Source organism: Harmonia axyridis, chromosome 2, assembly GCF_914767665.1.
Source record: "Harmonia axyridis chromosome 2, icHarAxyr1.1, whole genome shotgun sequence".
NCBI lineage: Eukaryota > Metazoa > Arthropoda > Insecta > Coleoptera > Coccinellidae > Harmonia > Harmonia axyridis.
Window position 1 is genome coordinate 61250478 of NC_059502.1, and position 14011 is coordinate 61264488.

The window sequence follows — 14011 nt, forward strand, 5'->3', positions numbered from 1 at the left end:
GGAGGTGGATTACAAAACAAAAAAGTGAATAGAATTAATTTTCAAATTGTTACTATATGTCAGAATCAGTCAATAATATAATAAGTAACAAGAAGGATGAACATAGGGACGATTCCTATTATTGTTTGAGATCGAAAGCGTTTTTTGCTATGAAGGTGATGTGAAAGTTGTGTGGGACTTTCACCTCACTAAAAAAATACCTGAATGATTAAATCCTGGTAGTTCATTGGTAAAATTTATATACTGAAAATCACTTACATTTTATATTTGTTGTAACTGATGATTTTGCTGTACCTAGACGGTTTGTGGCTCTACAAGTATATTCTCCGGAATCTTCGGCATATACAGATAATACATCCAGACTAGCAAAGCCGAAATCGTAGGCAGTGCGGAATCTATGACCAGTGGTCAGTGGTTTACCATTATGCAACCACTCAACTTTAAGATTAGCGTCGGGGTATGGCTCTATTCTGCACTCATAATGAGCGCTCTGTCCTTCGACCAAATCTGCTGGTCCGTTCAAATGTGTAGTGAAATGCGGTGCTTGGTTTACAACAACTTCTTCTTCTTCGCGACGTTGGTATTTTGTATGATCTTCCAACTGACGTAGTTTTTGAAGAGCTCCTTCATGCTGCGATTCCAGTTGAAGTGAAGCCTTAGCTGTGAATGTGAAGGATTGTGAGTATAATTGAGAATTAATTAAAATGGTACAACTCACATTGCACGAATAGAGTGGCAGATGTTACTGCTTCACCCAAGTCATTGACAGCTCTACATGTGTAAGTACCAGAGTCCTCAGGATTCACATATTTCATATTTAAGGCGACATATCCAAAATCATGCATTGTTGTCAATCGATTTGCTGAAAAATATAATTTGTTGTGAAATTGCTTCTTCAAATCATTCGAAAATTTTTAAGACTTACATGCTTCAATTGGTACTCCATTCCTAAGCCATTCCACTTTAAGTCTGGAATCACCAACAGGAATGAGACGAGCTTCAAAGTGAGCAGCTTGATTCTCAGCAACCTGTAGATCCTTGATTGGCATTGTGAATACTGGAGCTTGTGTGACAATCTCCTCTTGTACAACTGTTCGTTGACTACGACTTGAATCTTCCAGTTCATGTAATTTCATAAGAGCACCCTCGTGCACAGTTTCAGAATAAATGGATTTCTTAGAGTGCACCAAACAGACGGATGAAGTGACAGCTTCTCCCAGAGCATTGGTCGCTCTACATGTATAAGTTCCAGAATCTTCAGGATATGTGTGAAGAATATCTAGTGCCACGAAGCCGAAGCTGTTGGTTTCCGTGAATCTTGATCCTGATTTCAGCGGTTGGCCATTATGGAACCATTCGACTTTCATCGTAGCATCTGAAACCGGTATTATGCGGCACTCGAAGTGAGCCCGCTGTCCCTCCTTGATTTCAATGTTCTTCAAAGACGTGGTGAAAATAGGTGCTTGAGTTGTGGTTTCATCGATTTCTTCTCTTCTGTGGTACCGGGATCTGTCTTCAAGGTGCTGAATCTGTTGCAGACCTTGTTCGTTCTGTGACGATGTTATTATTTGTCCACCTGCTCTGCATCTTAGGGCGCAAACTGTTTCGTCCGAACCTACAAGATTTGTTGCACGACACGTGTACGTTCCAGAGTCTTCTGCAATCAAGTCGACAATATCCAGAGCAACATAACCAAAGTCGTGAATTGGTCTGAACCTGTGACCAACGGTAACAGGACGACCGTTTTTGAACCATTCGACTTTAAGGTTAGGATCGGTAACAGGTTCCAACTTGCACTCAAAGTGGGCATGTGAACCTTCAGACATGTTATCGTAGCTTTTGGGTTTTGTGATAAATTTGGGCCTTGTTGTGACCTGTTCGTCGACGAATTCAGTTCTCTTGTATCTAGAAGAATCTTCAAGATATTGAATTTTCTCCAGGCCGGAAGGATGTTGCGATTCAAGAAGTAAATCTTTTTTGGCAATGACTCTAACAGAACAAGATGTCACTGCTTCTCCTAATTGATTCCTAGCCTGGCAAGTGTAAACTCCAGAATCTACTGGGTATACACTGAGCAGATCGAGGGCAACATAATCAAAGTCATAGGCTGGTCTGAAACGATGTCCTGTTTTTACAGGTACACCGTTCACGAACCAGTCTACTTTCATAGTTGGATCTCCAATAGGTTGGAGGCGACATTCCATGTGAATATTCGTGCCTTCCACCGTTTCAATATTATGCAACGGTCTAGTGAATTGAGGCGCTTGAAGTACTTGAACGTCTTCGGTTACCTGTTTACGATAACGTGATGAATCTTCCAGATACTGAATTTGTTCCAACGATTGTTCATGCTGAGTATCTGTGATTATATCCGATCTTCCTATAACTCTTACGCAAGCTGATGTATGAGCAGAACCTAAGTGATTCACGGCTCTTACGGTATATTCACCCGAATCGACTGCAGTAGCATGAACGATGTCGAGTGCCACGAAACCAAAATCGTTGTAGGTTCGGAATCTAGATCCAACAGTGATTGGCCTTCCGTTGCAGTACCATTCGACTCTCATGGTCGGATCTCCCATAGGTTCTAACCGGCATTCCAAGTGGACATTTCTGCCTTCAGACACTGGCTGTGGATCTGTGAGTGGTACCACAAATATCGGTTTAGATTTAGAGATCTCTTCGATTTGATATTGAGGCTCTACAAACTTGGACTCCTCCAAGTGTTTGGTTTTATCATAAGTTCCCCTGTGCATACTTCTTGTGTCGATGCTTGCACGAGCTGGAAGAAATAAAGTAAGATACTTTTAATGGATTGAATATAACTCAAAATTGAATAATCGACGATCTGAGAGTATGAAAGAATCTAGTAGAAAAAGAGTTTCTTCTTGATTTCAAACGAATCATGAGACAGAAAAAAAGGACTAATAACCATGACCCATAATTTTAATGGGAATATCCAACAAAAGATATTATGAACCGAAGAGAGATTATTCTTATAACTTGAAAGAAAAAATTTCTACATATGAAAAGTTATCTACTCTGATGAGATCTTTACAAGGATATTAATTTTTTGAGTTCAAAGATTTTATAAGCACCTGATCCAACTGAACAGATAAAGAAATGGTGAAAGAAATTTAGTTTAGATTCATAAATAAAGAAAAAAAAAGACTCCTTTAAAATTTGAATTATAATGAAATTATGTTCTGAATATCAATATTGGCAAATTATAAATTAATTTCGATACAATTCAGGAATGAGAAATAATGATACTCACTTTCAATGACCATTGATGCTGACAATTGGGCTTCCCCCAAAGCATTTCTTGCAACTACTGTGTAAGTACCTGCATCATCTGCCCTAACACTCATAATATCAAGAGCTACATATCCAAAATCGTAATATGTCTGTATTCTATTGGCAGTTTGAATAGGTCTACCATTATGGTACCATTCAATTTTCATGGTCAGGTCGTTTTGAGGTTCTACTCGAGCTTCAAAGTGAGCTCTTTGTCCTTCAACAATTTTGTTGGTGCCTTTAAGGGGTCCCATGAATCTTGGTTTTTGCGTAACAGTTACTTCTTCTTGTTCTTTCCTGGAGTATCTGCTAGAATCTTCTAAGTGTTGAATTTTTTGTAGTCCTCCTGGGTGTTGTGAATCGAAGACAATATCTTTCTTGCTGACCACACTCAGCTGAGCTGTAGTGGTAGCTTGTCCAATCGCGTTGTATGCGCGACAGGTATAATTACCTACATCATGTACAGTTACATCCTTGATTGTTAAAGCGACGTATCCAAAATTGAAAAAGCTAGTTATTCTTGAACTAGCCTCGATGATTTTTCCATCCCTAAGCCATTCAACCTTAAGGGTCGAGTCGCCTACGGGTTCCAAACGTGCTTCAAAATGAGCGAATCCTCCTTCACGTATTTGGTGTTGATCTTTTATCGGAGTTTTGAATTCCGGTGGAGCTAAACATTCTGGAGTTTCCAGAACATACTTTTGATGTTGCTTTTGTTGGTAAGCTTCCAACTGCTCCACTTGTTCGATATATCTTTGTTGTTCCGGGATTCCCAAATCTCCGGTTACAGTGGATCTGACGATGACCTGTAGAGTAGCTGTACTTATAGCTTCTCCCAAACGGTTAACAGCACGAACAGTGTAAGATCCCGCGTCTTCGGCCCGTAGGTGCAAAATATTGAGAGAAACGTAGCCGAAGTTGAATATCGTACTGATTCGTGAACTGGCCGTGATCGGCCTTCCATCTTTATACCATTCCACCTTCATTGTCGGATCGCTGACAGGTGTCAGCTGAGCTTCGAAATGGGCATTTCTACCCTCCTGGAGCTCACCAAGGTCATGGAGCGGTCGGATGAAATGTGGTCTTTGGTTAACCGTTTCGTCGTAGCTTTCGCTCCTCTGGAATTTGGAGTAGTCTTCTAGTTGCTGGATGTACTGCAGACTCTCCGGATGTTGACTAGTTTGTTCTATCGAAGCTCTAGGGTTGACAGAGAGTAGAGCTCTGGACTCTACGCATCCGGTAGAACTGGTTACTCTACAGGTGTATTCTCCACTATCTCTCATTACTAAGCTTATCAGATCTAGTGCTATAAATCCGAAACGGAATATGGAAGTAGCTCTGGAGCCTGCAAGTAGGTACGTCAGATTAAAAACGCTCTTAACAATTAGAATTGATGAACTTACTTGCTTCCAAGGGTTTTCCATTGACGAACCATTCCACGATCATGGAAGGATCGCCAACAGGTTCTATCCTAGCTTCGAAATGGACTTTACCTCCTTCAAATTGTACAGCATCACGCAGCGGTATTATAAACTGAGGCGGTGGATAAACACGGTCAGCTTCTGAGGGTGGTGCGTGAGGTCTGGCACGTTCAACATGACGGAGGTAAATCACTTCTGGGCCAGGTTCGGGTCTGAAATATTAGGTATTTTAATGATTTTGTGAGTAGAGTGGAGACTGGGGTATTGTTATGTTGAGAGCTCTGTGTATTTTCGAATGTTTTTCGGAGACTTTTCTCCTCAACGTTTTATTTTTTTCTATGTCTGTCAAAGACGACTATCCCCTAATTATGTTGATAAAAATTGATTGTACAGGGTGTACAATCAAGGGATTGTACATCTATATCTCCGCTAATACTGATGATAGAGCTCTAAAATTAAAACATTATAGAGGCACTTTTCTACGTGGAATCCAGTGGCGTGGTCGTCTTCTCAAAAGGGTTTTTAATTACGAAGCTATGACCCAAATTTATGTTTTTTCAAATGGGAACCCTAGATTTCTGTGCTATTTTTTGAAAGCTTATTTTTTCCTGATTTCAAAAATATATAACATCATATGGTTCGTATCAATATAAAAAATAGAAAATGGTCAAAAACCTTTTTTACCTAAGATTCTCATTATTTCTATGGTTTTAACTGTTGACGAGCACAGAAAAATTGAGCTTCCTATAACAAGAGTAGTGTCCTTTCATCAATCTGATTATTTCTATGCTTAATAATGTTTTAATTTCAGAGCTCTATCATCAGTATTAGCGGAGATATAGATGTTTTTCGATATCGCCATTTTTCCAACTTTCGCTAATAACTCGAAAACAAAAGAAGGTGGCCAAAAATGAATACTACCCTTGTTAGTTTCTCAGGAAAAGAGACCGAGAAGTGGGTATCAGATTTTGTCTATCTCCTCTGGTTTAAAAGTTGTAGTGCTAAAACATCGAAATTTGCCCACCCTGTACACTAATTAATTGATTTTTTTCTCTATTTTAGTATCGTAATGAGTTCATTACAGTAAGCACTGAAAACAGTGCTGTAACTCATCAAAGCATTGTTTTCAGTTATATTTTTCGTTTTTTGGTTGCCTACATTGGCTTCCGATCCTATCAAATTTCAACACACGCCAATTGTCAATATAATATGATTTGGATGAAGTGAAATGATTTGCAACATTATTCGCAATTTCTCTGAATTTTGGTGGTGTTAAATCGATTTCGTCAGATATAATTCACGAATTTAACGCGTAATACATATATTAATATAATACATTATTCAAAATTCGAAATGTTCAATTCAAATTCCATAATCTGTCAATATCCGTGACAGTCAGACCAACTGCTAAAATGAAATACAAATGTCACTAGGATGTATAATAAGGAGGTATACACGGTAAAAAATTGAAGTGCCCTGGTAAATGTGAGGTGTCACTTGTTAAAGTGTCTGAAGAAACATATTGGGGTGGGACGATAGACACTTTGAACATCTATTGAAGTTTGTTTTGAAATGGTATTTTGGTAGTTCTACATTCCAATAATTTGATTTTTTTCGTAGCATAGTTTGCAAAATCTATTGATAAAATATACAAATCATCTCAACATAAAATATGTATTCACACATAAAGTAATAAGTTGATTAAATTCTATATAACTATTAGTTAGATGTCAAACATCTAACAAGACATGAACAAAATGGAAAAAAATTGAATTTTCTAAATCGAAAAATATAACAAAATCCAAAACTTCAATAGAAATAAAAATTGAATATACCAAAATAATGAGGAGGATGTAACATGACAAACGAAAAAGTAATTCCTAATTCGATTGGCTTTCGCCTTGGGTGTCAGTTTCACCAATATTCTCAACCACACTATCTATCTCTTGCACTCCCAGTTGCAAGAACGTCCATTAAAATATAATCCTCCAATAGAAGGAGTCTATTGGTTTAATGAAGAATTACTTTTAATGTGAATAATGGTTTTAACGTCTGATGTTAATATATGAAATCAATTTCACGGCATTCAGACAATTTTTCAATTCTGAAAGCCACCGAGGAAGCTTAGTTGTTTGAGCATCGGACTAGTTATTCGGAGGTTGCGGTTTCAAGGATTGAAAAATTGCCTGAATGCCTTGAAATCAATGTCATTACTTTTAATGCGGCATTGAACCTTAATGGACGTTTCTGCAACTGGGTGTCAGTCTTATATTCGAAAAAGGAATTTGAAATACTTACTCAGGTTCGATGACTTTCGTTGGACGAGGCAGGTGCAGACGTCTTGGTTCGGGGGTTGGTCCTTGTGGCGTTTCGACAAATAGCCTGGCGCGGGTGGCAGTCGAACCGGCAACATTCTGAGCGGTACACTGATACCAAGCGGCGTCAGTCAACTTGACATTCGAGATGTCCAGAACCGAAGCTCCTCCATCGCTCGATATGCGGATGTTCGGCCCTGGGGCGAGTGCAACGCCATCTTTTTGCCACGTTATCTTGGGGATAGGGGTTCCTACGGCCCTTGCTTGCAGAACAACGTGTTCCCCTTCTCTTACGTTCATTGTCGAGAATCTCTCGATGAATTTTGGAGCCACCATTTGTTCCTTCTCGATCACGTTCAGATTGCACTGGAATGAAGTTTCTCCAGTCTTGTTTCTTGCGATGCAGGTGACAATTCCTGAATCGTTCCTGCTCACGTTGGTGATCATCAAGGCGTGATTACCAGATTCGTTCACTAATATTTTATGGTTATGGTCGTCTACAACTTGACGCCCATTTATATACCATGTCACTTCAGGGTAGGGACGTCCAGTTACTCTACAATCGAAGCGAGTCATCTTTCCTTCTGTAACATCTCTGTCACCGCACACTCTGACGAAATTGGGTGCTAGAGTTTTTCCAGCGTCAGTTTGCTCAACTTCTGTCATTTGTTGTTTGAAGGAAGATTCATGAATGAGGCCTTCTTGAGTATTTACAGGTTCAATAGCTAAAAAGGCTGAGGATACCACGCAACCCTGAGGATTCTCAGCGAGCAACGTGTAGTGTCCCGAATCTTGACTTTGAGCCTGTTTGACTCTTAATGAAGCTTGATTGTTTGAGTAATTCGTTTCGTATTTTTGGGATTCTGTGATCCTTTGTCCATTCTTGAACCAAGTGATCCTCGATCTTGGGTTACCAGATAACTTAGCGGTAAAAACAGCGTCGGAACCTTCGAGAAGTTTCGAATTTCTAGGTTTCTGAGCTATCTGAGGTGGCGCTGGTGGTCCCAGTGATTTTTCTATGGTTGTCGACATAACCGAGTCTTTTTCGTTAACGTATCGTCTAGTTATGGACTCCCTGAACGAAACTTCCCTAAGCAATCTATACTCGAACGTATCGATTTTGAAGTCTTCTACAAAGTGTCCGTTTGTGTAGGTCGTGGTTTCTTCTACCTTCTGGTATCCTTGTCTTTGTACGTGGGGCATTTGCACTCCTTCCGGTTGGATGTAGACGGAACATATAGCGGCGCCATATTGGTTTTTGGCGGTGCACACGTATTCGCCCTCGTCACCAGGGCCGATTTGATGTATCTGGAGGGTGATGTCTCCAGTCGTTTCGTTGTAGGACAATCTATGTTTGGTTGAATTGACTAGTGGGGCTTCGTTGCGGGTCCAAGTCACAGTTGGCTGTGGTTTTCCGGTCACGCGGCCTTCGAATGCTGCCACACCGCCTTGTGCGAAACGGGCATTACTGAATACCTTCTCGAAGACTGGAGGTTGGGCATTAGGGCCGAATCCGGTTATTTGTTGGTATCCTTGATGCGCTCCTTGCACTGGAAAATATATAAGGTTAGGTTTCAAGTAACTTGGATCATTAGTAATCTAATTGTTCGAGTATATGTTCTTTGTTATAATTTGAATTTTAGGTAAATGGTACAAAAAGTATTGCAAAGTTCAGTTATTTTGTAAATACCGTGGATTACGAAGTCTCGGTTCGAAAATTTGTTGTTCCAAAGATGTGTACCTATTTTGCATTATTTGTTTTCTCTTATAAATCAATTCTATTCACTCCATTAACATTCAGAGCATAGATAAAATGAAACTAATATGCATGATACGCTGAAGATTAATTTTTTTATTTTCTTTATTGCCTTTACAAGTCGTATTAGACCTGAGTATTGTCGGTTATTTCAGATTTCTGTATAGGTGTTCATTGCGATCTTGCTTACATTTGATATGTTCACTTATTTTTCTTTGTCATTTAATTTAATCCGCATAATTATATATAATTTATTTCAATTGGTGCTGAAAGGATAATTATTATTATTCTAACATAATAAAAATGTTAAATCTACAATGACTGTTTTGTTCTGGTTTTCAGATGATATTTTTTTTTTTCATGAAAATAATACCTTTCAGCTAAAAATTGTTCCACCAATATGTGACTCAGGTTTTAACCAAACTGATGATCAATCCAAATGTCAATGTTTTGAAAATTGTGAAGATTTAAGTTCATCATTATGTTTACATGATCAACATTCAATTCTCAAATTGAAGTTCTAGTTTGTGTTATTCTTGAGGCGCATTTAGAGTTATCGATGATAAGTTGAAGATCCTTTGAAAAAAAATTGATCGTTTGATTTCTATAGTTCTTGTTATTCTATGAAAGCCCAGGTATACTTATATGTACTCAGTGTGTATGAATTGGAGCTGAAAAAATTTTTTTTTCAAATATTTTTTGGCATGATACGGAAAACCAAAAACTATGTTTGCCACACTCATCAGAATTAAAGTGAATGGACCTCTAATAATATAAAATCTCAACTTTTCTTCTATATCATTCTTTTTCGTACCGGATGGACAGAATTGATTTCGGCCTTGAATTATTCAGTCCTTTTTATTCTACCTAAATTTCATTAATTTTAGAATCTCTTGTTGAGAATAATTCGAAATAATAGTGACCGACTCACAAATGACGAATCCCTGGTCAAATCCAATTCTGGCAGCTATAACAAGAAATTCCATATACATGGCAGTAGAGTTCCATGATATTACGATTAGTAAATTACATCTTATACAGGATGTGTATAAATAGTGGCAAAAAAATTTAGAAGGTGATTCCTTGTCAAAAAATAGGGTGGGTCTTTCCTATAAACTTTTTTTTGAGCCCCCTTGCTTAATTACAGCCCCTAAAGATAGCGCCGAAAAGTAGCTTTCAATTTTCATTTTTGAAACCAAAACATTCACAAAAATTAAATTAAGTTAACGAGAAAGCATTCAGAAAAAAATTTAGTGGTGTTCCTCTATGATTCCAAGGTTAGATAAAGACACCCCTCAGACTAGTTTCGCAAAATATTTTTCTATATTCATATTTTACAATAAGAAAATTAATTTTTGATAGACTGATCCATTCTTAACAAGTATGTCTCTTGTAATTTTTCTCTGAAATTCACGGTTTTCGAAAAAAAAAATCAAGACATACGCCTGAGTTGTGGAGGTTGAAATCATTTTCAATCTTGAATTTATCCAATACGCGGATGTCAAAACGATATTTTTATTCTAAACTGGCACAAATATAAAATGAATGTAAAAAAACAATCATGAACTTTTCATGAATTGAAAACTATCTTTCGGGCGACATCTTCAGCGGGCTGTAAAAAAAAGTTTATATGGAAGACCCATCCTATTTTTTGACAAAAAATCGTCCCTAACTGTTTTCGCAACTATTTATAGACACCCTGAAAATTTTTATACAATACCTATATCTATATACACTTCTGTGATGTTAAACTGCGCAGTTGGTGCATTAGTGAACTAGCTTCCAAAGCTCCTGTGTTCATATTGGAGCTTGTTGTATTTTTACACATTTAAGGCTTAATAGTACTCGTTTCTCAGCCTTGAATTATGTACAATAACATTTATAATAATATTCAATAAGCACAATGACAAATTTTTCAAAATTAACTTTATTCTGTATTTATATAAAGTGAATTCCGAAAATGCATCCAATCTTTCTATAATATTCTCGTTTGTATTCGATAGATAACTTGGTTCGCATTTTTGTCATATATGGGTCAAAAATATATTTTTTTTCTCCATATTTGGAATGATTCGTAATTAACGATTTCAATTTATCCATGAATGATCTATTTTTATTGTAGAACATTCCATTGAGTATGGAATGAATCTATCAAAAATATTCCTTCATTGAAAATAATTATGCTTTTTTCATTTGTTCCAGGGGCACGAATAGTCACGAATGAAAGAGCTAGAGATTTCAAATAAGGAATAGGTATAGTTTCAGAGTTTAAATATCTCGTTTAGTTCAAAGGTCAAAATCCGTTCAGGGGTTATGAAGTTATAACAAAGGAAATTAATTCTGATTAATGAATTAAATACACATCTAGGTTCAAAATAGTGAAATAGATGTTTAATTTGAATTTCATGAAAAAAGTATCGTTGGGAGGTTGAAGGGATTTTATTTTTGAATTTGGATATAACATTATCTTTCCTTAAAATTTCACTGAAATTTCATGTACCGGGTTTTTCACCATAATTTGACGACCCCCCTTTAACTTTGTTACTAAAAGAGGTACAAAAAAATGTTTTCCACAAAAGTTTCACGAAATCAACTAGTGTTTTTTGAAATGATTTCACAAAACGAAATATATACAGAGTGGGCAACATATTGATAGCAACTTCATTTTTTCAAATGGAACACCCTGTATATTTTTCTATATTTGACTAGCTCTTTTTCCCCTGATTTCAAATAAATAACATATGTTTGGCCTATCTCTCTTATTCTGAGTACCATAGAGTTTCAAATTTTAGGAACCACCTAGCATGCTCAGTAATCAGTTTTCAAGTGGTAGGCTGCGATAACTCGAAATTATCTTTTTTGAGTTATCTCGTTGGCAATTTGACTATATGTCATATCGTTGCCAACGAGATAACTCAAAAAAGAGCATTTTGAGTTATCGCAGCCTACCACTTGAAAACTGATTACTGAGCATGCAAGCTGGCAGTTTTCAAGTGGTAGGCTGCGATAACTCAAAATGATATGTCATATCGTTGCCAACGGGATAACTCAAAAAAGAGCATTTTGAGTTATCGCAGCCTACCACTTGAAAACTGCAAGCTTGCATGCCAGGTGGTTCTTAAAATTTGAAACTCTGTGGAGATAGGCCAAAACATATGATATATATTTGAAATCAGGGGTAAAAGAGCTAGTCAAATATAGAAAAATGTACAGGGTGTTCCATTTGAAAAAATGAAGTTGCTATCAATATGTGGCTCACTCTGTATATATTTCGTTTTGTGAAATCATTTTAAAAAACACTAGTCCATTTCGTAAAACTTTTGTAGGAAACATTTTTTTGTACTTCTTTTAATAACAAAGTTGAAGGGGGGTCAAATTATGGTGAAAAACCCGGTACAGTAAAAGGTCATTGACGAAGAGATTTACACGAATATTCAACTCTGTAGTTTCCACACGGATTAATAATAAGTTTTTTCTGATCTGACTTCAATTCAAATCACAGAATATTTCTGAAAAAACGGTTTTTTGGTTTTTTGTAGGATGGGTCAACGGAATGAAATACATAAAAAATAAAATTTTCGGGGGTATTGAATTCATGAAAAGATTCATTGATTTTCAAAAAACATGTTAATTTCAATAAATGGAATGCTTTAATCCAAAATAGTTGAATTTAAATGCTAAATATTTTTTTCGATGAATAGGTGACGATATATTCAAATATCATGAAATATTACCACTCAATCATCGACGCCAGAAAAATTGAACCTTTCTAGCATGCGTCAATTAATTTTGTTTTGCGTCCTATAAAAAATTTTTCTCTAATTCTGTGGTTATTCCGTTCATTCTTCCACATCTTGTAGAACAAAATCGTGCGAGAATATATCAGAAACGCACAGTTTTCATGGTTATATTTTATTATTATATGTTGGTACTTCGAACTTTCCGCCACGGCTTTATCTGTCAATTCATCAATTTGCCTTAAAGAAATCAATTCTGCCAACCAACATTTTTCAATGCAAAAGTCACTAAATGATATGTATGGAAATATTTCATTAATTTCAATAGGAATGCAATGAATTAGAGAAAATAATGTATAATACTCGTACAGAAGGCTCATTCTACCACTCGTTCATTCAAAAACTCGAATTTTGAACTCATGGAAGAATATCAATGCCTTCTGCACTTGTATTATAAATAACTATTCCAACTAATATTGTGTTGACAGTATCACTAGTAATTCTATGTTTTCATGGTAAACCATAGACTAGGAAGTTCTGACTGCAGTTTTGTGTCCAGGAAGCAAAATTATTTTGAAGAGTTCCTCTAACTTAAGTCTGTGCTTTCATCATTTTTTATTTGTGTATTGTTTTTTATTCTGAAGTAGAATATCGAAACCGAAATATAAATGCATATAGAATATTTCAAATAATAGAGAACTTTCAATATCCATCCCTCAAAGTCTCTACATAAAACCAATAAATGTATTTGTCACTTCCCACAAGTGTATAGTCTAGGTGGGGAGTGATACAGGACCGGCCAAGTTATTTTAACGTATGAAGATCGAGTTTCAAGCAACCATTTTTGGAACAACTATTTTTAAATCAGCAATGAGAGATCCACTTATTCACTGTATCGTTTTATAAGTTCTGCATCCTCAACTTTTCTTCACTTTCGATCAATTTTAAGAATATTTATTTCGATTTATAATATCATTTTTTACTAATTATTGTGCGCCATTGAATATATCGATTATGCGCTTCAAACCCAAAACATTGAATCAATTCGTTCGAGTATAATTGAAAACTGCAATGAAAGAAATTAATTTGAGGTTTCTCTTCTTAAAACCACTATTATTTTGATACCCCTCCTCTTATATTTGTTTTCTAAAATAAAATGAGAACTGTTTCAATATTTTCAATAAAAATAATTATCCCTTCCGTTTTACCAATGCTAATACCTAAGGTATTTCTTTAATAACGATGGGTACTTAAGGAAACATATCAATAATATTCTTGATATTCTGAATATCGTTTGTTCTCTTCATGTTGCTCAGCCCTGACTAGTTTTGTTCAAATTTGCGAGTGTAATAAAATTGAAGTAAGTGGAACACGGTATTTACATATTTTAGTGAATATGGGAACAAAAATTTTACAGATATAACAACGAAAATAATGTAAATATTAAGAGAGAGAAATTCATATTGATTTATGCACAGTGAAAAT

The 14011-nt window shown here is 36.3% G+C and overlaps 1 protein-coding gene across 4 annotated transcripts in view; it reads right to left on the bottom strand.

Moving 5' to 3' along the window:
* LOC123673557 (titin) overlaps window positions 1-14011 on the bottom strand; it is a 207111-nt gene that overhangs the window by 81115 nt on the left and 111985 nt on the right. For all 4 annotated transcript variants that reach the window (XM_045608126.1, XM_045608125.1, XM_045608124.1 and 1 more), the window contains 6 exons: window positions 7017-8583; window positions 4701-4930; window positions 3278-4642; window positions 926-2782; window positions 719-862; window positions 259-660 (listed from right to left, as the gene is read on the bottom strand). In XM_045608126.1, the coding sequence (XP_045464082.1) occupies window positions 259-660; window positions 719-862; window positions 926-2782; window positions 3278-4642; window positions 4701-4930; window positions 7017-8583 (5565 nt within the window). The remainder of the gene's footprint in view (window positions 1-258; window positions 661-718; window positions 863-925; window positions 2783-3277; window positions 4643-4700; window positions 4931-7016; window positions 8584-14011) is intronic.